The following is a 25,260-nucleotide window of genomic DNA, read 5'->3' as shown; positions in this document are numbered from 1 at the left end:
TGACACAGAAAACACTGGTTTATTAATAAAAACAATTAAAATGTCTCATGCATAATAATCATGAGTGTGAGAGAGCGGGCAGAGAGAAGGACTGTGAACTCGTACACCACACGCGACTGGAGAACTACAATGGACTGAGTTATTGCTTTATAAGTGGAAAGAGTGTCTCTGAACGTTGCTATAGAGTTTTCTACCGTGAAGGCGCACCTCGTCATGCTTGCTAGTTACTGCTATTAGAGTGTGAATGTAGCATTCAATGATGCTCTGTAAATTGGTTTGAGTAGCGTATCTTCAATTCACATGTTTATTTGTGTAGTGTGTTAAAATATGTCTATTTGTAGATGTATAACGATAAGGGTTTGTTAATATTTACTTGAATTTGATTTACTTAAGTTTGCCTAATTTGCCTGCCTGGTTTAATTTGGTAATTCATGATTTGGACAGTTGTTTAAATACTTTAAATACTATAAAATATTGCTTAAAATCTATCTGATATAAATATAAATAACTTGCGTGATTTGACTATATAATTAAATATAGATTGTTTAATTATTAAAATAGCAATTCATAGATAATTATGGTTAAAAGCACCGGTAATTTCATAGTCTTTAGAATTAAACTATACAAATGTGTAAAAGCTATTAAAATTTATTTATTTTGTATTTTTAATGGAAAGCAATTTATTTACCAACTCAGACCTATGTGCAATATATTTAGGCTTGGTGAAATATTCATGTTTTAAATTGTTCAATAACTTAAGGTACTGATGTATTTGATGTAGTTCTGCACAAATTAAAAAATTAAGTCATGTTAAACCTGCCAATTTATTAATAGGTTTATAAAGGTTTTTCACCTACATAGCTTAATGCTATAATAAATAAATGGATAGAAATAATTCACAAGGCCTAATCATTGAGTGGAAGTCAGTTTACATCTTCAAATAGTGAGAACCTGTCTTTTTCAAGTGTGGGAAAGCGCACAGTTAGACGGGACACTTGACACTCATTATGGATAAGTATTCTCTCCCATATATATTTAAGTAATTCAATTAATATAAATATGCGATTAGATTACTGGCTTAAATGAACAACTACTAGACGACAAGAAATAAACTTGAGTTGTGCACGGACAGCCCTACCTATTTCACACATTTCAGCACGTCACTGCGGGCTTTCTGAGCGAGCGGAGTGTAATCTTCAGAAATGCGCTCTCGCTATGAAGTAAATATTACCACTCCGCTCACATGCTCTGGTGTGAGACAACGTGTATCTTCTTCTGTTGTCTGAGAGTTGATTGACAGTTTTTGACAGATTGACAGGCGACAAATCAATGTCAATAAGAACCAAGCACACAACTGATGCTGGCGCGCATGGTAAATGACTTTCACGAGAGGATAACAGATCTACACGCGAGGAAACATGAACTCGCGAGCTCATTCATACACTGCGCGCGCTCATGACATCTCCTCTGCACGCAATACAAGCCCTCGCGTGCGCATGATCGTTCCACACGCTCTCGCGCTCGATCTGCTCTCGCCTGCTGCTTTTGCTCGCTCTAACAATTTTATTTTTGGCAGTCGAGGGGCGGGACTTACTGTTTTAATAACCTCAAATGTCATTGGTTACTTCCCCTTTTCCGGAAGTCAGTTGTGATTATAACCGGATATACTGACGCTTTTCTGACTTCATTTGTCGCGTGTGTGCTTTGTCTTGGTAGCATACAATGGCAGAGGAGGCGAGACGCGAGTGCGAGTAATTAAAAATGCTCCGAATACTTTAAAAGCCTACATCTATTCTGGGCACTTTTCGGCTCTAATGAACAACCTGGTAAGCACGACCTGGAGAAGACAGGCGCTGTGCGCAACCCGATGGTCAAATTACAATTATTCTGTGTTGTTACGCGTGATTATAAATGGATGATAGTTACCTTCAACAGCGGGCTCGGCGACGGTTGATGCGCGCATCTCTATGGTAACATTATACACTGATGAATGAGCGCTGCTTTTAAATGAACATTTCTTTACAACAAAATTGATTTGACAATTTCATTTACTAAATGGCATAAACAGGCTTTACTCCCTTGAAACTTAAAGTGGAATGTCACTGTTTCTGTCAGTGCGACTTCCCGAACAGGCGAACACGCACGCGCGCACGCACACATCACTTTTGGAGTAAAAATTTAAATTGCAGATGCAGTGCACCGCGATGCATCGCGATATCGAATTGAACTGAATCGATGACATAATCGTAATCGAACCGAACCGTGAGACCAGTGTAGGTTCACACCCCTAGCGCGCAGTGTATGAATGAGCTTGCGAGTTCCCGTTTCCTCGTGTGTAGATCTGTTATCCTCTCGCGAAAGTCATTTACCGTGCGCGCCAGCATCAGTTGTGCGCTCAGTTCTTATTGACATTGATTTGCCGCCATAGATTTCTTTTAAGGAGAATAATCGCACAACCTATTCGATATTCTATAATAAAATCAACTAATCGAATATTCGAAAATTCGTGGCTCAATTTAAAGTGGACAAACTGTGCACTCCTCATCTTTGGCGTCACCTGCTCAGGAGCTTGTGAATAAAGGACATCGGCCTCGTCAAGCACCAGGTGACACAGCCTCAGGAACAGAAAGCACTGAGCGTCCAGCAGTCTCATCATGGAGAAGGGGGTCGTCACCAGCAGCTGACCTGTAACGGCATCACAAACCTCACAGCTTTGGGTTTTGATCCAGACTCCCCACTCTCAACATCTCGTGTGCTGCTACGGACAAACACTCACAGTTCCTCTGGATCTTGAACTTCTTGGGCTCGTCCTGGTCCAAGCCCAGCAGAACACTGGTGGGATGGAGACTGTGAGTGGCTCTGCTGTCCTCCAGGAGCTCCAGCACCGTCTGAACTTTCTCCCAGCCAGGACACAGAATCACCGCCACAGGCTGCAGACAAACACAGACACTCACGCTGTAGCAGCACAACTGGGATCAGATCACGACTAGAGGATTCGAGGAAAAGAGGCTTTAGAACTGTGTGCTCTGAGATGAAGATCCCATTTCTGTTCTTGGCCATTTGGCTTTTGGATTTGGATAATACCGTAAACACGCTCTACAATATGCTAGGACATATTTGAAAAAACTGGCTGGCGATCACTGAGCCCAGAGATGGAGCTGCACCATAGGAACCGGTCAACCTGTGAGCACTTCTGATGCCGCAGCAGCGCAGAAAGAATTAAATGCCACACAGAGGACAGACGCGAAGTGTGTTAATAATTGCAGTGCTCTGGTCAACATCTATAGAGTTGGTATTGATATAGAGTGAAAACCGGTGAATGCAGTTTACAGGTTTCATAGAAAGAGAATGATATGAGCGTGTGCGAGTTGCAGCCAGTGAGAATACTGTCATGTTTGCGGACCAAATAGCTCAACACGAGAGGCAACGAGAAACGCAAAGACGTGAAATAAAATAAAATCATCATGTTTTAAAGAGTTGTTTGATTAAGTAGCGGAAATAACGGATGATGGGCACAGAACGGTAAAACCTACTCACCCACCCACGTGCAGTGCAAACTCAAAAATCATCATTACGTAGACTATATTAGTTTAAATAGATTGTGTGTGTGTGTGTGTGTGTGTGTGTGTGTGTGTGTGTGTGTGTGTGTGTGTGTGTGTGTGTGTGTGTGTGTGTGTGTCTGTGTTTCAGAGATGTTTAGATTTCTACAAAAGAGTTCACATATTCTCTTTTCTTGAACATATTTAGCTATTAGATCTATTTAAATACTTGTCTGTTTTCACATAACATAACAATATAATATGAAAACAAATGGAAGCATTTCAATATAATTTCAAATTATATCACTTCAAAATCAAATACTTCAATTCGTTTTTTTTATATTATATTAGGCCTATATTTTATTATATTATACGCCTAATAAAGAATTGATCCCACAAGGATATTGTTTAGGGCTCTTTGTCTTTGCCATTAAAAAGTTTGAAACCCCCTGCTAAAGAAAATATTAGAAATTCATGAGCAATAAACAATCATTTAACTTTGATGGTTTAAAGCTCCAATATGTAATTTTTTTCACCCCTAGGGGTCGCTAACCTTTTACAATAACAAACGCGTAGATTAATGGCGCAGTGATAAGCGGAATCATGAAACTTTCCGTCATGCAGATGGATCTAATAATGTTATGGATGAGTGAATACATTGATGTTTTTAACATGACTGTGGTGTGAAGCAGGACACGATTGCTAATAAGAGACACATCTCAGCGCCACACGCGGGCCCCGCGGATATAAAGGAATAAGGACATTTAATTCTACCGAACTTACATACCCGCAAGTGCAGAATTACTCACACAGGTCAGTTAATTTGGCGAATGAAGCTTGTGATGAAACGCAGATCTCTTTCACTTGGTCTAACGTTACACTATCACACTAAACTGCATTTGAGTGTGTTGAAAGTTATAATGTTATTCTATGTTGTGTTAGTTTGTTGGCTATATGACACTAGCAGTAGCTAGATCAACATTAGAATAACATCCTGATCATATTCTTACATTTCATCATGTTGAGCTATATAACATTGATTTGTGTACATTATGTACATTTGCTCTCCTGTCCAATTAAAGTACATGCAAGAGCCGCGTCTCTGTTGAGTCGAAGTTTGTTGCAAAGCTCTCGGCATCTCGAAAACGCCACGTTGATATTGATCCTCGTTTTATTTCTCCTTTTGTCCCAAAGTCTGCTTTCCATGATCCATAATGTTTGAACGGAACAACAACAACAGCGTGCCACTAGACGTTACGCAGTTGTCCACATCTGTCACTATGGTTACTATGGCAGTTCATGGGGAAAACAGGGATAACGCGGATATTACGTCACTCACAGGCGACAAGGGACGGGCACTGCTTAAAATTGTGAATTTCTCTGAATTTACAAATTCTTGGAAACATTTAGGATAATTTACGTACACAATAGAAAGAAATATATAACTGTGCAATTGGTTTTTGGATATTTTGATACAAAATTCTTACATATTGTACCTTTAATGCTGCCTGTACAAAATTAATTGACTGTACAAAAACGCTATGGTTTTCCCAAACCATCTCAGTGTAACAGCTTAATTTTTTTCATACTATATTATATTGTAAAGAATTGAACTGTCCTGCAGAAGATTTTGTAAATTAATTTTTATAGAAATTCTAGGTAAAGTCTGGTACAGTTAACAGCACTGTAAAAAAAAATAAAAACTCAGGTAACCTACAATGCGCTTCATTTAGTGTCTTCTCAACTGCTTGATTTCTAAAATTTGATTTAATACCAATAAGTTACATCAAGGGTCAAATAAAATAGAAATGGCACATTCAAGTTCCAAGTTGCAACTGCATGTTGAGACCGCTGTACAGGTCAGGTGTAAAGAATGTTTTTGGTCAGGTGGCGAACAAATGTCCGCCGAATAGAGAAAAGTTTTGCTCAGCCAGAAAAAAAGATTAGAGGGAGCATTGCCGCAAGTAAACGCTATTCTCCCCTGAGCTGTAAGAAGCAGTGACGCTCACCCCAGTGCGAGCAGCGAGACTGGAGACGACAGACACCGTCTGTAACAGCATCAGCAGAGGAGGGAGATAGGACAGAGGACTGTCACCGTTGTGCGACACCAGCACTGTGTCAAAACCCCGAGCCACCGCGGGCCAACAGTAGCTCTCCGCCACATTCGGCCCGTTATACTTCCTCCACAGCAGGAACTGAAACATCAAAACATAAGATGTTTTTACCTGTTATTTCTGATTATATTAAAATTAGTGCTGGGCAACAATTAATCGCATCCAAAAAAAAAAGTTTCTGTTTACATCATATATGTGTGTGTACTGTGTATAATTATTTTATATATACATACACACATACACACAAATGCATGTATATATTTCAGAAATATTTACTGTATATAGATTTATACAAATTTATATTATGTATAAATATTTTTATATAAATAACAAATTTTTCTTAAATGTATAGATGCATGTGTGTGTATTTATATACAGTATATAAAATATTTACACACAGCACACACACGTATTTTATGTAAACAAACCTTAATAATCATTGACCAGCACTAATTAATGTATAATCCCATATCCTCTTACACAAATGTTAAAAGTCACAAATAATACCTTAGAAGCAAGCAGAAGTTAGTTAAGTTGGGCACATGGCCATAGCACATAGCAGTAGTAAAGTGTCAAATAACGCAAAATGATAAATAATGCAATGGATATTCCAATTTGACATTATTAAGGCACGCTGATAGACCTTTCTGAATTGCTCGCTGATGGGGGCGCGAGCCAGGTTTCTGCAGGGTTCGACACGCAGGGCGGAGTGCACTAAAACACCCAGGTGACCCGGATCACAGCGCGCAGCCTGAGAAACCGCACGGGCCAGGTTAGACAACACAACACACACCTTCATGATGAAATACACAAAACCAACAATGAGGCTCTTACTTTGGCATCAAGAGATTCCTGGTCTGGATTGAGTGGATCAGGGTTCAAAAACTGCATGAGTCTGTCCAAAATAGGGTACACACAAATAGGGGAAACGTTTCTTTACGAAATAGGTAAGATAAATTAGATTAAGAGAAAATGTGTGACATGTTTGTTTGTTTAGTAAGGAGAGTAATGTAAAGCCTACCTTGAAGAGGCCAGCTGATCATCAAGATTGGGCTCTTGTGAGAGAGATGCCACTTTCTGCTCCTCTGAGGAGCCACTGGCACTAAGACACACACACACACACACACAAAACTACATTGACTAACTGAATGACTAATTGTACTCAAGTAAGCGCAGCATAATCAGACGTGCTCGTGTTGAAAACAGTGAGACGACCTGGAGGGAAAAGTGTGTTTGGTCTCACCATGATGCAGAGCTCACGGCTGGAGCCGAAGCCACGTCGTTCTCTTCAGTCTGAGCAGGACTTTTCTCTTCAACTGACTGAAAAGATTAAAAGTGCTTCATTTCACAGCCACTCATTTATCCGGTCGTTCACTAACTATTTCTGCAGATACAACTAAACTTATTTAAAAACTTTGAGTGCTTACTTCAGGAATCTGCTTTGAATGTAATTTAAACTTCATGTATCTGTGAAAGAAAAACAATTTATTATATTTCTAAACGTTATATTATCATTTACTAAATTAATTAACCGATCGCCAACCACAGGTAGCAGTATCTGCCGATACGATCACCGATACCAATCTATCTGAAGCCTGTTTTTCATGTAGAGTTATTTATAGGGATGCTCCAATCAGGAATTTTACAGACATTTATTCAGGGCCTGAATAATTTTCAAAAAACACTAGCCAGACTTAAAAAGAAATGCAAATTATAAACTTTAGTGATGATGCGACACTGCCTCGATTGTGCAAGTGACACAATTGTTTGGGAAATTCAAATTACTTCGGTGCGAGTTATTTAAAAAGAAATATGAATTCTACCTCACCTTCAGCATTATTATAGTCATTATCATTATTACTCTTTATGCGTCGTCAGCATGAGATTGGCGTTTATAGAGACCGCCGGTCAATCTTCCTAAAGCGATTATTGGCCAATAGCGATCGGTAGCCGATCAATCAGAGCACCCCTAATTTGTTGGCTTGTTAACTAAATTACTTTAAATAGATCTGATTTTACGAAGGTGATAATACAAAGGCAAGTCGGGTGTCAATCTAAACTTCAACATACAATCCAAAACTCAAATATTAAACTCTTAAGGAAGAACCAGATTCAGATGACAGTCTTACTGGGCCTTGTTCATGCTGGTCTGCGCAGAGGTTTCACCCGCGATAAAGCCCGTGGCCTCGACTCTGATCCGCCATCCTCTGCCGATCTGCGTCAAACCACAGAAGTCACAGTTAGACTGGGATCCAGGCATTCACTGGTCTCACTATAACTCTGTGCCCATCTGTCGAGCTTGATCGCTCTCTTATGTTAGTCACAGCGTTATAAATGGACTCTTACAGTATCGGTCCCGGCATTGCGGGTCAGTTTATGGACTCGAGGTTTAACCGGAGAAGGCATGTGTTCTTCCTCTGACACCTGCGCTTTCTCCTGCTCGCTTTCTACAGGAGAAACACAAAGTAATATGTGAGCACCTTTCAAGACATTCACTAACCAGGCTGCCAATTATACGTCATTTTAGTGTGATTAATTACAAATAAAGGAGGGCAAATGAATGCAAGAGGGCAACAGTATAGAAGTGCTGTAACAAGTCTCAGTTAGTCTAGCACAGTACACGTAGCAAGGTTTTATTTTTTAACTCAGAAAAGCAAAACAAATAGATTAGTATAGAATAGAATATAAAAAAAAGGTAAGTGCTAGTATAAATTGGTCTGGTGCTGACGAAAAAAATGTTAATAATATTAATAAGGCGGGAATGTGCAATTATTTTTCTAATAATTAAATGAACCAGATTATTCCGCTTATACTACGGTAACCACACCTCAAGACATTGGGTCTCATTTACTAAAGCAAATGTGTGCAAGAACGATCTTAAGAACAAATCACGATTCACCAAAAATTTCATAATAAAATGTATTTTAAATTTCAAAAAATAAATAAATATAGGAACTGCAACATATACAATAATCATATCGAAGTATGCTGCATTAATTGTATCATAATACATATATGAAATTATATAATAAAATGATTAAATAATACAATTTAATTTCATCTTACTGTAAATAAATTCCATCATTCAGTTAAAGAGTAAAAAAAGCTGCGTTATAGCATTATAGCTAGAGTGATGGAAGGCTGTAAGGAAAGCCCTTATATGGAGCTGGTTTGGGCGAGTTTTATGCTAATGAGCCGGCGCTCATTTATAAATACTCCAAATTCACTAACATCAGTACGATGTTAAGAACAAATTCCTGTGCGTACGAACGAGTTGTGAATAAGGCGGAGATTTTTCATGAAAAGTTCTCCTGTTCGTATTTGTACGAATACTAAATAATCCACGCAACTATTAGTGAATGAGACCCACTGTTCAGATGTTGACTTTCAGGAGTTTTTGAGCAAGAGCGAGAGAGAGAGCGAGAGAGAGAGAGAGCGAGAGAGAGAGAGAGAGAAAGAGAGAGAGAGAGAGAGAGAGAGAGAGACAGACAGAGACACAGAGAGAGAGAGAGAGAGAGTGAGAGAGAGAGAGAGAGAGAGAGAGGGAGAGAGAGAGCGAGAGAGAGAGAGCGAGAGAGAGAGAGAGAGAGCGAGAGAGAGAGAGAGCGAGAGAGCGAGAGAGCGAGAGAGAGCGAGTGAGCGAGAGAGAGAGAGAGAGAGAGAGAGAGAGAGAGAGCGAGAGAGAGAGAGAGAGAGAGGGCGAGTGAGCGAGAGAGAGAGCGAGTGAGAGAGAGAGAGAGAGAGAGAGAGTGGGTGTGAATTACCTGAGTCTGTGTGTCTCTCAACAGTGTTCGGCACCAGCGTCTCTAAAAGCGTAAAGTTTTATTTAAGTTTATCTGCTTAAAGAACAGCGCAGTTATTTCCTCACTATTGAAGAAGCTTTGAAGTTGCTGAACTATTTTACTGATAAAATCATCAGAGCAGTGCTGAGTGTGTGTCGGTGCTGTATGTGTGCTTTTCCTTAATAAATAATAAATACAAAATATAACTGCATACCTTATAATGTTCGTCAGCCAATCAGATTCAAGCATTCAACAGCTTGGATAGGATAAATATATATTATACACTTTTATTCAGCAAGGATGCATTAAAATGATCAATAGCGAGTAAAAACATTTATGTTATAAAATATTTATATTTCGAATATTATTTTCAAGTTTTTTTTTTATCAAATAAATGCAGCCTTGATGAGCAGAAGAGACTTCTTTCAAAACCAGTAAAACAATCTCCCCAAACTCGACCTGTCTGTGGTTGTCGATCATCCCTCCGCTCCGTTCTCTGGGGATTCTGGGGAATATCCGGCGCGGGCGAAGCTTTGACCGGACAGCAGCCCTTCATCTCTAAGAGCTTTTGAGGACTGGAGTAAATGTCCCACGCCAGGCTGACAGGAACTCGATCTCCATTCCTGTTCCCGTCCGCCACACTGGACTTCTCACTCACGAAACAGGCAAACCTCTTGGCCACGAGCTCATGGTTCACACAGATCTGTTCAGTGACAGTAGATTGGCACTATGCAGCTGTGTGAAATCCTGCTCAGTACGTCACATAAATAATCGTACTTTACCTTTGTATCATTGATGGTCAAGTAGAGTTCAACGGCAGAGCAGCCGGCATGCGTTTCACACAGAACGGCTTCACCCAGAGTCGACACTAGAAACAGACAGAGCGTCTATAAACCACACAGTAGAGGGTTATGCATTGACGTCAGTTTCCCACAGGAACACCGAATGGCAGAAGAGCTGCTGAGTGACTGAGAAAACACCAGTAAAACAAACCATTATCAGATTAAACTAAAGGTTGGACTCGATATAGTGTTCCTTACAACTTACCAAAGATCCAGTGATCATGGATATTGAAATGCAGCAGGAATCATGTTTCCTGACATTTATATGAGCCTGATTTCAACGCCAGGGAAATACATAAAGCAAATTTGCCTGTGAACGCTTTATATAAATACAATACAGGTCTAAATCCATGTGATCACTTGACGTTTTTTTTCAGTGTTTATTTAAAAACATCCAATTATGCAGAATATACGATGGTAAATATTAAATTTAGTTGTCAATACAATATATAGGGTATGATTTTACCCCTAATTTCAGCATATTGACACAAAATGACTGCAAATCCACCTTTCTCCGCCTGGTTTCAGTTTTTTCAATGAATTGCATCGATCCATTTGCTTCTCTGTTCTGCAGCTTTCGGCAGTATGTGAAAATATACCTCAGATTTCTTGTCAAATTTGGTTATACAGTCAATCTCAAAGCTCTTTCTCGTTTTAGATGTGTTGTGTGTGTTTTTCGCAGCTGAAAACCAATGCTGCCGCTCAGTGTTTCTGCCACTCAGTGTGTGTGAGACCGCAGTCACTCCGGCCGACGGTGATGTCACACTCATAACCTCTATACACACGGCAAACAGGAGGAACCGCTGAATAACCTCAGCACACTCTTACCTTGTAATAGATTGTGCAAGTATTTGGTGGCAGAGCTGTCCCACGTCGAGGAAGGACTGAGATCAGAGGAAAACAGAGCATCAGAACACATGCGAGTGCAACGCAGAGACTTCTTCAAGAGAGGGACTTACACAAGCCCGGCCGTGTCTCCAGAGATCGGCACCTGAAGGGTCATGGGGCGAATCCCAGCCAGGCTGAAGCGGCGGACCCTGAAGGAGAGCTGCAGGAACTTCTCCAGAGGAGTTCTTACACTGAGAGCAAATTCATCAGGGGGATTATCAACAGTGCAGATATAAAGCAGTCCTGGACGAAGCGTTTACCAACCGTTATGAAACACATCACATCCTCACACTGAGTGGAAACAAAGTGGAGTTATAAAAATAAATAAAAAATTGTAACTAAAAATACTTCATGCATTTAAAGCAGGACTTTTAATTATAAAGACGTCAGAAACACACTCGGACTCTTTATATTTAAATGTCCATGCTTTACTCTTTCCGGCTGCTCCTTCAAAAGGATGAGGAGATAATGATATGCACTAGTTTCTTATAACCGTTTACGACATATTACAATATAAACATCATGTAAACACTGTCATACTTCTTCAAAAGTAGTTCATCGGCTATTTTTTGACACAAATGCATGGTAAACGATGACATCAGCACTTGCATTCATATAAATCATAGACTTTTAAAATTGAATAAAATAAAATAAAAAATCACATTAGGACATTTTTTTCTGTCCCCAGATATTTATGAACTTAAAGGGATAGTTCACCCAAAAATGTAAATTCTCGCATAATTCACTCACCCTCATGCCATCGCTTTCTTTCTTCAGAAAAGCACAAACGAAGATTCTTAGCAAAATAATGAATAAAGCATCGCTTCGAGGCAACTGTCCTAGGAACATACACTAGTTCAGCTGAACATAAATGTAAGGGCGTTTTAAAGTTTGCTTGGTCCTCGTATGACAGTAGATCGAAAACAATGATTTATTCTTTAAAAAGTTAAATATATTAGTATTTTTCTCACAAACACCGATCATTTCACTCCAGAAGACATTGGCAGACCTGCCAACCTTGTAAAAAAATGTTGAGTAGCATCAGCTTGGGGGGTGTTTGAAATTTTTTGAGACAATGCAAGACACACACAAACACATGCCTATCTTCATATTTCTAGTTTTGACTTCTAAAGTTTTAAAATTTAGCTAGCAATTTAGCTATCGCAATGAAAGTCCAAAAATTCAATACTGCTCAAAACCATTTTTTATTTATGATTAATATTGCATTTGCTTTTAAAAAAAAGCATGTAATGTGTAATGTGTGCTGGTCAACAACTAGTCTAAAATTAAATAAAACCCTAGAAAACAGTAAAAAGAAAAAAAAAAAAATAGATGTTGACATTTAAGATAGGCTACTTAATTTATTATTCCAATATCCAAATATGATACTAAATCACACAGAAGAATTTCTGTCTTTGCATTTGAACATTGCACATTTTAAACAGGACACGCATTAGCTGAATAAACGTTAGCCAATACAAACATATTTATAGAAAATAGTTGACAATGAATAGACAGGAGTCTTGTCACATGACCAATAATAGAATCACTTATTCTAAAATTAATATCAAGTATAAGTTGACTCCGAAATATGGGGCTGTGTTAACAGTAAAACGTCTGTCTTTTAACAAATTTTAAAAACACGGATGGATAATACTTTCCATCCGCTTTCTGCGTTTTGACAGAAAAAAACACAACCAAAACAAAACTTTAAATTTAGCCCGTCAATTTACAATTATCTTCTCTCTCTGTGCGCGCGGTCTGTGTTTGTGAGAGAGAGGTCGCGCAGCACTGATACAACGGTACTTTTTAATCCATAAGTAACTAATCCGCTAGTTTTCATACAAATAATTATGTAACATAATTAGGTACTTTAGTTATTATTAAAACAATAACGTAACACATGCAGACTACGTTTCTCAACACTGAGAATGAATAAATAAACGCCTGTTTCTCCAGACTCACGTTTATCAGTAATCCACAGAACTTTCATAAACCCTACGCCACAGCGATTTTAATTTTATTTAGATTTAATGTTCATCAATACTTAAGCATTTTATAATTTGCATGGCTGAATGATATTTTCCTCTTATCTGAGTGACCATGAATGACGGAGTATTTTAAGATAATCCATGCGATCACTCCCGTGAGATCATCGAATCCAGATTAAGTTAACTAAAAACAATATTTCAACTTTCCACATCCACCCCAGCATTTACCTTCAGGAGTCAGAAGTGCTGTGACTACTACTGTCCTCGCTGATGAACTCAGTCAGACGGCAGCCGCGGGAGTGGAAGAGGATCGAGCGGGATTCTTTATTGCTGTCGATTTTCAGTCTCTTTTTAATGATAGGTCTTACGCATCTGTCAATCATCCTCGCTTGCTATTTGGGGAATGAACCCAGCGCTATGATTGGTCGAACTCCGCTTCTTTTGCTGTTGGTTGATTTGAGGACTGCACGTGCACAGAAGCGTCACCAGGTTTTTGCGTAGTTTAGAGTGACAAATCGTACCAGCGTACTTTGAGGTCAAAATGCGTACAGGTTGGCAGGTCTGCATTAGTGGGCGAGTAAATGCTGAGAGAACATATCCCTTTACACTTGATAAAACCAATTCAAGACATTTTAAAAGGCTTCATACTCATCGGCTCTGACGATGATGTGATCTCCATGGTCTACCAACAAACACCAGGCCTGAGAGTTCAGCGTCCCCTCGATGATGGACTCGACCACGGCACGACACCAGCTCTTCAGAGCCGGACTGAACACCACACACACCTGAGACAGAGAGAGAGAGAGACAGAGAGAGAGAGAGAGAGAGAGAGAGAGACACAGAGAGAGAGAGAGAGAGAGAGAGAGAGAGAGAGAGAGAGAGAGAGAGAGAGAGAGACACAGAGAGAGAGAGAGAGAGAGAGAGAGAGAGAGAGAGAGAGAGAGAGACAGAGACACAGAGAGAGAGACAGAGAGAGAGAGAGAGAGACTAAAGGTCCTTGAACACTGAGTCTGAAATTCTCGCAAGTTAAAAAATAAAAACGACCTCTATGCAGGTAATATGATGCCATAAAGAATCGCATGCGCAGGGTAAAGGTCATTGCACACTGAGTCCGAAATTTTTGTATGCGTTTTTTTCGGATTCGTAGGCTCTGGATTGTCAAAACACCTCTCAAAATGCTTGCTGCAGATAAGGGATTTTTATTTTTATGACAGACGAACGTTTCGAAGGCAGTGTGTAAACGTGATTAGCTGCGTTTCCATTACCCTTCAAATTGCGCAAACTGAAATTGCGAATTGAAAAAACGCCCAATGGCAACACCAATTTTGCAAAAACTCCTATTTATCGCAAAAAAATGTTTTTACGTTCGCATGTGGTGGTTTTTCAGGCAAAACTGCAATGGACACCGTTTTTGTGCATTTACAGGTCACCTGACATAGATGAAGCAGGTGTGTTTTGACAGAGTTCTTGATTAAATTCATAAAAGACAAAAGAATTACAGGAATACTGGATTATAAACCTCAAAGAAATGCCACAATTACGACTTCGAAGCAGAAATGAGGGAGAAACACCCAGAAACTCCTCATATGTGCCGCTCGCAGTATAAGGGTCTTTCCTTACCATTAATGCTTGGATAACACACATACGTCTCCTTCCATTAATAATAATGGCCAGTGCAGTGGCTGGCATACAAGTTACGTAAACCCACCAACATCCGTCGCCATGATTTTTGGAATGACTTATACAATTACATTGTAGTCGCGTAACATCAGTTAATGGAAACGCCGTCAATTCGCAATAGTTTTTTGTTGACATTTAGAAAGAAAGAAAGAAAGAAAGAAAGAAAGAAAGAAAGAAAAATCGCAAAAGTTTTGCGTAAAATCTGTAATGGAAACGAGCCTATTAACACAATGTGAGGTCGTATTTATTGTTTAACGTGCAAAAACTTTCATACTCAGTGTGGAATGAGCTTAACGCTAAAGGATCAAACACTCAAAACACGTCTCTTTTAAATGGAAAAGAAAATGTACTAACAATTAATTAATTTACTAATATTTAATGTATTCTCTCACTTAAAATGAAGTAAAAGTTGCATTAGGAATTATAAAAGACTTTTGACACGTATGTCACTTTAAACATACTTGACTTTTGTAGGTTTCTCATGAACTTAAAACGTATGCTTAAATGATGAAAATGAGAAAAAACATTTGCATATGTAGGTAATAAGTTTTTGTTTTTTAAGAGGAAAAGTAAGTGTCCAGTGTGTAGAACTGAGTCTCTAGATCGGCAGCTCAAATAGAAGATTTGTTCAATGTTTTTTCACTACAACTCTCACACTATCTTCTGTTATGCCATAGTTCTGATTAAATTATATTTAGCACTCTAAGGCCCTGTCCACACGGACACGGGTATTTTTATAACCGTGACTTTTTTTACGCGGTTCGGCCGTTCGTCCACACGAAAACGCACTGAAACCGAACATTTTTGAAAACCCCTGCCAGGGTGAGGATTTTCAGAAACGCCGGTTACAGTGTTGTCGTGTAGACAGTGAAACCGGGGGTTTTGCCTTGCGACGTCAGAGTGTGCGCCGTTATCCGCTGTGTTTGACATCAGATTTGCGCTTCTGATTGGCCAACGTGGCTTTAGGGTTAAGGTTTATATCACCGCGTGCTGGCGTGGCATGCTCTTGACCGCGCTTGATTGCGTGTTTTTACGTTTTCATGTAGACGGAGACCGAGCATGTGTGGACGGGATTTTTTTTAAAAACGCTGTAGGAAAAACTCCGGTTATAAAAATACCCGTGTCCGTGTGGACATGGCCTAAAACCATAATAAAGAGTATTTAAACTGTTAGAGCAGCATGTTACACCGCAGGACAAGTCAAACTCCCAAATATGAATATTATTCTTCATACTCCTGATCTGACATACCAGCCCCTCCTTCAGTTCAGCAGGCTTCAGTTTTTGGAGGTTCATGTCGACCTCGTGGTAGAAGAGGTTCATCTTCACCTTCAGCTGCTCGTATTCCTCAGGACTGTCCGGCTGAACGCCTGCTCCTCTCAGCACTCGAGCCCACAGGCATCCTGGGTCCTCAACCTGACCAAACACACACACACAGCGCTCTCATCTACTTCCTGAAAAACTCATCAAGATACGCTTATGCAACCCAAGATCTGCTTATTATCAGTATTAGTGATGGCTCAATCAGACTGAAATGCCTTCATGTAAACACATTAATCGATCAGCGCATACGCCGAAGTTTAGTTCAGAATACATGCGATTCATATGTAAACAAATATGTGAACTGGATTGCAATGTTTAGGGTTCATTAACTTTCAGAATCTGAATTTAGATTCATTACTGGACTGATGAATATTAGTGCATGTGAACATATCTAATGTTAGCAAGTGTGACAGTTTCCATTACTGATAATCCATTTGTTTATTGCAATGACTTTAATGAGTAAAGGGTCAAAGTCAACATTTTTTTCTGATGCAAAGGGACAATCCTTCCAAAAATATAAAGGCTCACTATAAAGACCCATTAAGAGTGATGAAAAACATAGTGCCTAAAAACATAATTATAATAATAAGGCAATATAAAAAAGCAATAACACTTCATTATTGACATTTTATTTTTATAATTTTTTCTACCAATAAAAACTAATCCCTAATCGGAAAAAAACTGTGCAAAAGAAACAGTGCAAATACATAATAGAAATAAAGCTATTGTCAAAACTGTTATGAAGGCGTCACCAAGTCCTTTTTAGAAAATGTCACATCCCATCAAGAGAGTAACTATCAGGGTTATTAACTAAAACTAAACTTTACAAAAAAAAAAAAAATTATTTCAGCTAGTTGTTAAACTTATTTTTTTTTTCTTTAATTTAACCATGTACTAAAATAAATCAGCTAAAATTAAAATGAATCAAAAATATATAGAAATAAACCAAACAAGTTTAAAACATAAATAAAAACTATACTAGTATCTCAATGATGGTAAATATATGTATGATAGAAACATCAGCTGTCATGTAGTGTTCTACCTTGATTATCTGTATTTCTAACATTTCTCTGATTTCCACTGCAAAATCTGCAAAAGAGTGAAAAAGAATAAGACAAAAGTTTATTTTAAATACTTCACAGGACATCAATGTAATGCCAGCGTATGAAGCACAGCTGGTGTTCAGTGAAACGGCAGGTACAGCTAGGGGTGTGCCATATTGACAAATTATATCGATAACGATTATTAGACGATATTTTGGTGAGTGTGTTTATTGTGTTGGTACTTTGGCAGGTTTAGGACTATCGTAGACAGCCGACTCCTAAAGTGTTTTTGTTTATCTTATAAGACCAAACAATGCTAAATTATATTAATATATAGTTTGTTCCATGGCAAATCGTTTTGGCTGAGGGCAAAGTGAAGTTTTATAACTTTATATATTTAGGCTATTTAACTTTAACTTTGTAGTAGGGCTGGGTACCGAGTTCGGTACTTTTTAGGTACCGACCGAATAGCCTCGACACTACCGAGTATCGAAACATGTCTTGTTTTTCGGTACCAAGTTTCGGTACATAAGTGGTTAATCTCGTCAACGTCAGTGAAAAATAAACATGCAGCATGATTGGCTGTGGCAGAAAAACACTAGTTTACGCGGCTGCCCAGAGACGTGCCTCGTCGCACGTGAGGCTGTAGTGTGTGTGTGTGTGTGTGTGTGTGTAAGCGTAAGCGTCCAACCCAGATAGATAGAAAATATGTGGAAATGATCAAAAGTGTACCTATGTACCCGACTCGATGCCATAAGCACACGATGCAATATTTTCGACAAGATAATTGCTGCCAAGACCGGTAACACGGTAAATCTGCACTTAAAAGCGCACAGAATACACTCGAGTGTAGAACGTTTAACAGCTTTCGACTACAAGAACTGGAGCACGTCACATAGAAACCAAAACTCAGCGTATAGGATACTTGCCTCACAGATATGAGAAATAGTTCTATATATGTTCAAAATATGTCAACTTTTAAACGAAACAATTAGAAATAAATAGTTTGATTACCTAATCTATATAGGCGCGCGCGTGTTCACTACTGCAGGGATGAGGAGTCAGCATCGTAAATTCGTAATAATCATCTTTGCAGCCAACACGTTTAGTAAACACTTATTCATTAATAAACAATTAAAATATCTCCTTGCTATCGTTTCCCGACACATCCATAATCATTAGGCTACTTTTGCCAGTGCTTTGCGTAAGCTTCATGTGTGCTGAGCGCGAGGCATATATCCCGCACCCCAGTAGCCTATATTTAACTCAATTCACAGTTATTTGTATAGCATTTTTCACAAAACATATCGTTTGAATGGAGCTTTACAGAAAATGCATGTGTCTAAATTACAATTTAGAGTGATCTGTTATCAGGGGTGACTGTGTGTAATGCATTTCAATTAATTTTCATTCAGTTTCATTGTTAAACAATGCATTAAGTTAAGGGAGAAACAATGAGCTCATTGAAGTAAAGAATACATGTTGTTAAATGATTAGGAAACATAGAAAACTTTAGCATTGGTGCTTTTTTACAGACTCAAAATATGAGTGTAAAAAAGTCAACAAACTGAAAAAATAAAAGTTTTTTTTTTTAGGTAATGTTATATTGATAAAATTGGTATCGAAAAAAGTATCGTTCAGGAACCGGTATCGAAGTCAAGGTATCAGTATCGTTACTGGTATCTAAAATTTTGTTACGATACCCAGCCCTACTTTGTAGCCTGTTAGAGAGCTGACTTATGTTTGAGTGACTTGTTTGATTTATTTCTCATTGTATAGCTTCTTATAGCCTACCTATTAGGCTACTTATACTTTTATACTGGATATTATTGATCATTAAAACTGGATATTATTGATCATTAAAACTGACATTTAACAAAAAGAGACAGGAATGTGTAATGTTATATATTCTAAAATATATGAAATATTCTTTATATATTTTACTATGCATTCTCTTGTGTACATGCATAATAAAATAAAACGATACAACCCTGTCTCTGTTTGTTAAATGTCAGTTTTAATGATCAATAATGTTTCATATTTTTAAAATGAAAACAAAAAGAAGCAGGGTTGTGTTTTATATTTCATGTTGTTATAAATATATGCATTGAAGACAATCAATGTGCGTTGTCTGAACCACATTTTTGTGGCCATATAAGCCTAATATGTTTATGATAATATGTTCATTTATAAATGAAAAGAGGTGTTTTGTATATATTTAGTTTTATTGTTGATAAAAAGAGGCAGAGTTGTATTTTATACCATATTTCGTTTTATTGTTGACTAAAATATACGTAAAGAGATAACCGGAGTAGCCAGAGCGAGCTGAGTGACGCGATCAAGAAAGCGCTGTTCCATTTGCAGAATAACCGGACCCGCGTCCTCTCGTCCTCGGGAGTTGTTCTCCTGAGTCGAACTTGGCAAGTCCGAACTATCAAGGACGCAACTCCGAAGTTTGCGTATTGGTATTGAGGAACGGCCAATATTGACCCGCGTTCTGTTTCCATCATGCGCCGTGCACGTTTGAGATGACGTAATATGCACGCAAACGCACCACGGTTCGATAGAATTAAATTGAATGTGAAACCAGACCAACGCTGCGGAGGGCGCCGGGAACAAACGTGCTCGGATTCGGACCGCAGCAAACCAGCTGTAGCCTGACATGCACTTCTCCAAAACTAAGATTAATTGAGTGAACACGGAGCAGTTTTTCCGTGAGCGGGAATTGAAAACCCGGACTGGACCATAAGCGAAGTGATTACAGAATGTTAGAGTGGAGAGAGGAACGTGCTTTAACTCCAATCCAGGCTTTATCACATCCCCCTCAGCAGGGTGAATACACCTCGTCTTTCCTTAATTTAAGACCTATTCAAACTAAAATTAAGACATTTATCACACTATTTGAGAAATGAAAGCCTATTTACGGCCTTAACATTATGAAAAGTGAATTTAAGACATTAAAGGGTTAGTTCACCCAAAAATGAAAATGATGTCATTAATGACTCACCCTCATGTCGTTCCAAGCCCGTAAGACCTCTGTTCATCTTCGGAACACAGTTTAAGATATTTTATATTCAGTCCGAGAGTTTTCTGTCCCTCCATTGAAAATCTATGTATGGCATAACTGTTACTGTCCTTGTCCAGAAAGGCAATAAAGACATCTTCCAAGTAGTCCATGTGACCTCAGTGGGTTAGTTAGAATTTTTTGAAGCATTGAAAATACATTTTGTTCCAAAAATAACAAAAATGACGACTTTATTCAGCATTGTATTCTCTTCCGGTTCTTTTGTCAATCCGCTTCCATGAGTCCGCTGACGTAAGACGAGCTGACGTGTGTCTGGTGCGCCCGAGCTTCGTTTACAGTCTGAGGGAGACGCACGCTGTAAACAAAACAATCTTTGCAAACATGTCTAAGGATTTCCACACAGGGGAAGACTTGCATTTTTTTTTTAACCAGACATTTATTTGAACCCGAATACACGGACGCACCAGATAACACGTCAGCAGCGTCTTACGTCAGCAGCGTCACTGGCCTCGTGAACACGGATCCCCAACAGAACCGGAAGAGAATACAATGCTGAATAAAGTCATCGTTTTTGTTATTTTTGGAACAAAATGTATTTTCAATGCTTCAAAAAATTCTAACTAACCCACCGAGGTCACGTGGACTACTTTGATGATGTCTTTATTGCCTTTCTGGACAAGGACAGTATACCGCGCACAGATTTTCAATGGAGGGACAAAAAGCTCTCGGACTGAATCTAAAATATCTTAAACTGTGTTCCGAAGATGATCGGAGGTCTTACGGGCTTGGACCGACATGAGCGTGAGTCATTAATGACATAATTTTCCTTTTTGGGTGAACTAACCCTTTAAGGACAGACGGGAACCCTGCAATTGACGGAAATCCGTCATAGACTCGCTGCAATTAACGGAGATCCGTCGTAGCGACGGAGAACTTTAATCCCTGCAGTTCACAGCAGAGACAGAATTCCCCAATACATTTCAATTGATTTTTACCTAATATGGGCATTTTTATCTTTATAAGGCCATTTTTTTAAACCTGATTATAATGCATCATCTTTTGTGTCAATTTCATAAATTTAATCAAATTCAATTATAAAAAGACACAATAGGGCTGTTACCAATAAAATGAAATGAGTATCAACAAAAATAATCTAGTAATATTGATATTTAAAATAAATTAAAACAAGAAAAGATACTTTAAATGTGAAATTGAACCCGCCAGTAGGTGGCAGCAAGTCACTGTTAATGAGCGAATCATTGAGATGCAACCGATGCGTTCAAACGGCTGATTCATTCAAGGAAAGAAGAATCACTATCTTAATCTATCCTAGTCAACTGATTCATTCAAATGTTCAATATAATGTTGATATAATGTATAATAATGCAGTGGGGGATATTTGTGGGTGCTGATAATGCCAAATGCCTGATGTTACCAGTAAAAAGTGTCCTACATTATTTTAAATATATCTAGTCAGTGAAAGAGCAAAAGTATATTCATCTAAAATAATTCTGTTTTCAGCTTCAGAATCATGAATATTGTTATTCTGGTGTCTCTATTGTCCTGTGCTTTGGGTTTCAGCACCAAGTCCAAGCCGATTCATTAACACACACAATGTAATGTCAAATTTACCATTTCAATCAACAGTACATTTTTTGTTAACCTTTTATTATTGGTCTTTGAGTATCGCATTAATATCGTATCGTGAGTTCGGTATCGTGATCTGTATCGAATCGTTACACCGCTAATCTCTAGTGATCCTGCAGACTTTGATTGGCTTGTTTAGGTGTTTGACCAGGGCTGGAGCTAGACTAGACCCCATAGACTAGGGCTGCCCCTTAATAGTCAACGGATCGTTAGTCGGCTAGAAGAGGCGTAGTTGTTGAGATTTTATTAGTCGGTTAGTCGAAGAAGAAAAAATAAAGTGCAAGTCCATGAGGGACAGATCGTTTACGGTGGCTTGTGCAAATTACAGAATGTGCAAGAAAAACACTACCTCAAATATGGCTTATCATTTGAAAATTTGCAAGTAGTAGCAACTTGGCTTCTGGCTTTAATGTTAACCTATATAAATATATACATATTCAAGTGTTTAAGCTATTAGCGCTCTTACTGCTTGACATGTAGGCGCTAAATATGTGCGTGCGCTACTGCGAGATAGTGAGTCAGCGTCATCAACTTTAATACTGCAGCTAAAACACTTGTTTATCTATAAATTATTAAAATGTCCTTGCTGTTTTTTTCCCCGACACATTCATGATCTTTACTTTTGCCGGTGCACTGTGGCAAGCTTTCTGCCTGTACCCGAGTGCTGATTAGGCTATGTGTGGGCAATTAAAGGCTCATTATTATGATTTGGCTAATTAATGTACACGTGTGATTAGTCGACTAATCGCTTAAATGAACGACTAATAGTCAACTACAAAAATTGAGTCGAGGGCAGCCCTAGCATAGACCTTATTCAGAGCAGCGCCATGACAGGTGTGAAAGCGAGGCTGTGAGGGATTATAGACTTACCCTCTTTCCAACGGCATCTGCTGTAAGAAGCTGTAGAATAAAAAGCTCCTAGATTACTTATAATTTTCCACAGCTCACGTTGTCTGGAGTTTTCTGTCTACTGGAAATTTCTGAAAAGATATTTTTGCAGTGTTTCGTCAGCAGAACAATCCAAAAACACATTAAATAACAGTACAAGCCATTGAAGAGATGCATGTCTATCCCTCACAGCCTCGTTTTCATTCCCGTTAAAAATAAAAGAAATGGCGCTGCTGTGAATAAGGTCTATTGGTCCTCCAGGGCAAGATTTGAGGAGCCCTGATATATTGGATCCATGCATTCGGTCTTAAAGTGACAGCAGCCTAATTTTCCTGCTGCCGTCAGTGTCATTAATGTTATTCAAACAACAAAAGACAAAGAGAAAAACACTCACTGCTCTTTAGTAGATGTATTAGTTGACACTCTACAGTGCCTCATGTACATTCAGGTCGTTCCAAACCCGTAAGACCTTCGTTCATCTTCGGAACACAAATTATTTTAAAGTCCCTGTAAAGTCAAAATTAAGTATGTGTTCTGAGTTTTTCACACCACAGAAAAATGTGTTATTAGTAGTGATGCACGATATATCGGCCGATATGGTCAATTTTTTACAATCGGTATCGTTCCGATGTCAAAATAGGGCCGATGTGAACAGGCCGATAATCATTCCTGTGTATTTGACGTGTGTGTAGGCTTATGTGCGGGCGGGGATGTTTGTTTTTGCACAAGGTCATACATTACACACATAATGTGCTGAAGCAGGTGCTGGAAGCGGCAAGTTACGGCACTCTGCCTTGTTCTGACCGACCATCAAAGTATTGCCGCGCTGTAGTTACGGGGTTATGATGTACCAATTAAATCACCTCAGACACACACGTAAGTTACATGCTTCACAGCGATTGCTTTTGTTCGACTATTAATAATGGCATACTCCCGGGGGGAAATGATGGTGAAAATGATCAAGGTAAGAATGACACACGACACGACTGCATAAAAAAGATAATATTTAAAATCCAGTAATAGCTAGCGGTAGCCTTTAGCTAGCAATGCTACTTCACAAACTAGACACAAACACGTTTCGAGCCATAATCAACAACTTATCTAGTAACAAGCGCTGCATTAGAGCAGGCTTGTAGGATATCTTAATTCACAGCCCGTAATACAAGGCTACATGTAGGCTACAACTGAAATAAAGTGCTAGCTCTCGCCTGTCAATGACAGTCCACTGACTGAAAACTAACGTTACGCGAGTTGGTTGGTTGGAGCCGCAACGACACACCCATTATACACCAGCAGCAGGAATGTAGTAATTTAGAGCATACCTTTTGTTGAACCCTGGTTAAAATCCATGTCAAACAACCGACGAGAAAGCAAATCCATTACAACGCGGAACTACTAGATACAGTTCTTTAGGGACACCTAATCTGTAGCCCTGCCTTAGCTCTAAAGCTCTGCGACTCTGTGAGTCTTATGAACAGGTTGCGACGTCAAGATTGCAATGCTGGAATATGTTGTGTGTGTGGCGCGCGTGTGTGAGAGAGAGAGAGGCACGGGCGCGATCGAACAGTGGAAACAAAAACATACTCCGTCATTTTGTTCATACAGGACATTCCAAATATTCTCACTACTTCAACTTCTTGTTTAATACATGTGAAGCCATTTTTATCATAGTGAGTCTAATAGGGTTGATATTGCTTACATTTTAAGTGTTATAACATTGTGCTATAAAATAGAAGTAAGGTCTTTTGCCTTAGAAGGACAGTACTGTACTTTAAAGTTTTGAACTGTTGTACTATGTTCACAGAATACAGTGACTTGGTCTCAAGTGAGTTAGATGTTTATTGAGAATACTCAGGGTTGGCTTATTCATAGTGTGAATTCACGACACACTTAAAAATTTATTTTTATAAATATTTATTTTTTCTTCTGAAAATCTGATGACATTTTGCACAAAGGTAACTGTGCCCAATATCAGTCATTTCTGAAAATAAATTACAAAAGTTAAAAAAAAAAGTGTTTTGGAAAATAGCTCTTTATTTGATTATCATAAAAATCTGTTTTCTATACAGAGATATCGACATCGGTAAACATCGGTATCGGCCATAACAGCAATATTAATATCGGTTATCGGTATCGGCCACAATTTTCACATCGGTGCATCACTAGTTATTAGCCACCCAGCCAAATGTGAATGATAAAAAAGCCGGCAAGTACTTAAAATAAGCTATCAAAATCTTGAAAAAATTAGCAGTAGTCTCTGCTCTCAAACGCTAGGGGCGTGTCCGCTGCCTGTGCTGAAACCACGCCCACTCATGGGAAAGCTGCCGTCGCCACACTCCTCAAAGACATTTACATCGATAGTCTAGCGTTATAATTTATTTGCTTTTGGGGTACTGTGTGGGTAAAGCTGTTTTGGCAGGCTAGCAGATACCGTTGACTACCGTTGGGGGGGGGGGGGGGGGGGCATTCACACTGCCAGTGATTTTCCGGAATCAGAGAG

General features: G+C 38.9%; 1 protein-coding gene and 1 long non-coding RNA gene across 2 annotated transcripts in view; one reads left to right on the top strand and one right to left on the bottom strand.

Annotated features, from left to right (window-relative positions):
- Positions 1-8,290, top strand: part of LOC143731909 (uncharacterized) — a 233,212-nt gene extending 224,922 nt beyond the window's left edge. The window contains exon 3 of the long non-coding RNA XR_013201002.1: positions 8,280-8,290. This is a non-coding gene — a long non-coding RNA (uncharacterized LOC143731909). The remainder of the gene's footprint in view (positions 1-8,279) is intronic.
- tdrd12 (tudor domain containing 12) overlaps positions 1-25,260 on the bottom strand; it is an 88,160-nt gene that overhangs the window by 55,433 nt on the left and 7,467 nt on the right. The window contains exons 2-21 of the mRNA XM_077222503.1: positions 23,155-23,267; positions 22,743-22,852; positions 17,200-17,246; positions 16,086-16,250; positions 13,805-13,941; positions 11,237-11,356; positions 11,106-11,161; positions 10,218-10,303; positions 9,895-10,138; positions 9,418-9,459; positions 8,000-8,100; positions 7,783-7,868; positions 7,081-7,120; positions 6,897-6,973; positions 6,675-6,755; positions 6,488-6,548; positions 6,297-6,404; positions 5,549-5,734; positions 2,777-2,930; positions 2,558-2,685 (exon numbers count right to left, since the gene is read on the bottom strand). Of these exons, the coding sequence (XP_077078618.1) occupies positions 2,558-2,685; positions 2,777-2,930; positions 5,549-5,734; positions 6,297-6,404; positions 6,488-6,548; positions 6,675-6,755; positions 6,897-6,973; positions 7,081-7,120; positions 7,783-7,868; positions 8,000-8,100; positions 9,418-9,459; positions 9,895-10,138; positions 10,218-10,303; positions 11,106-11,161; positions 11,237-11,356; positions 13,805-13,941; positions 16,086-16,250; positions 17,200-17,223 (1,896 nt within the window). The 5' untranslated portion in view covers positions 17,224-17,246; positions 22,743-22,852; positions 23,155-23,267. The remainder of the gene's footprint in view (positions 1-2,557; positions 2,686-2,776; positions 2,931-5,548; positions 5,735-6,296; positions 6,405-6,487; positions 6,549-6,674; positions 6,756-6,896; positions 6,974-7,080; positions 7,121-7,782; positions 7,869-7,999; positions 8,101-9,417; positions 9,460-9,894; positions 10,139-10,217; positions 10,304-11,105; positions 11,162-11,236; positions 11,357-13,804; positions 13,942-16,085; positions 16,251-17,199; positions 17,247-22,742; positions 22,853-23,154; positions 23,268-25,260) is intronic.

Source organism: Siphateles boraxobius, unplaced genomic scaffold (assembly GCF_051911475.1).
Source record: "Siphateles boraxobius isolate OS27281-9 unplaced genomic scaffold, OSU_SipBor_1 88, whole genome shotgun sequence".
NCBI classification, from domain to species: Eukaryota; Metazoa; Chordata; class Actinopteri; order Cypriniformes; family Leuciscidae; genus Siphateles; species Siphateles boraxobius.
The sequence above is the reverse complement of the archived record's forward strand: the minus strand, read 5'-3'. Positions and strand labels throughout refer to the sequence as shown.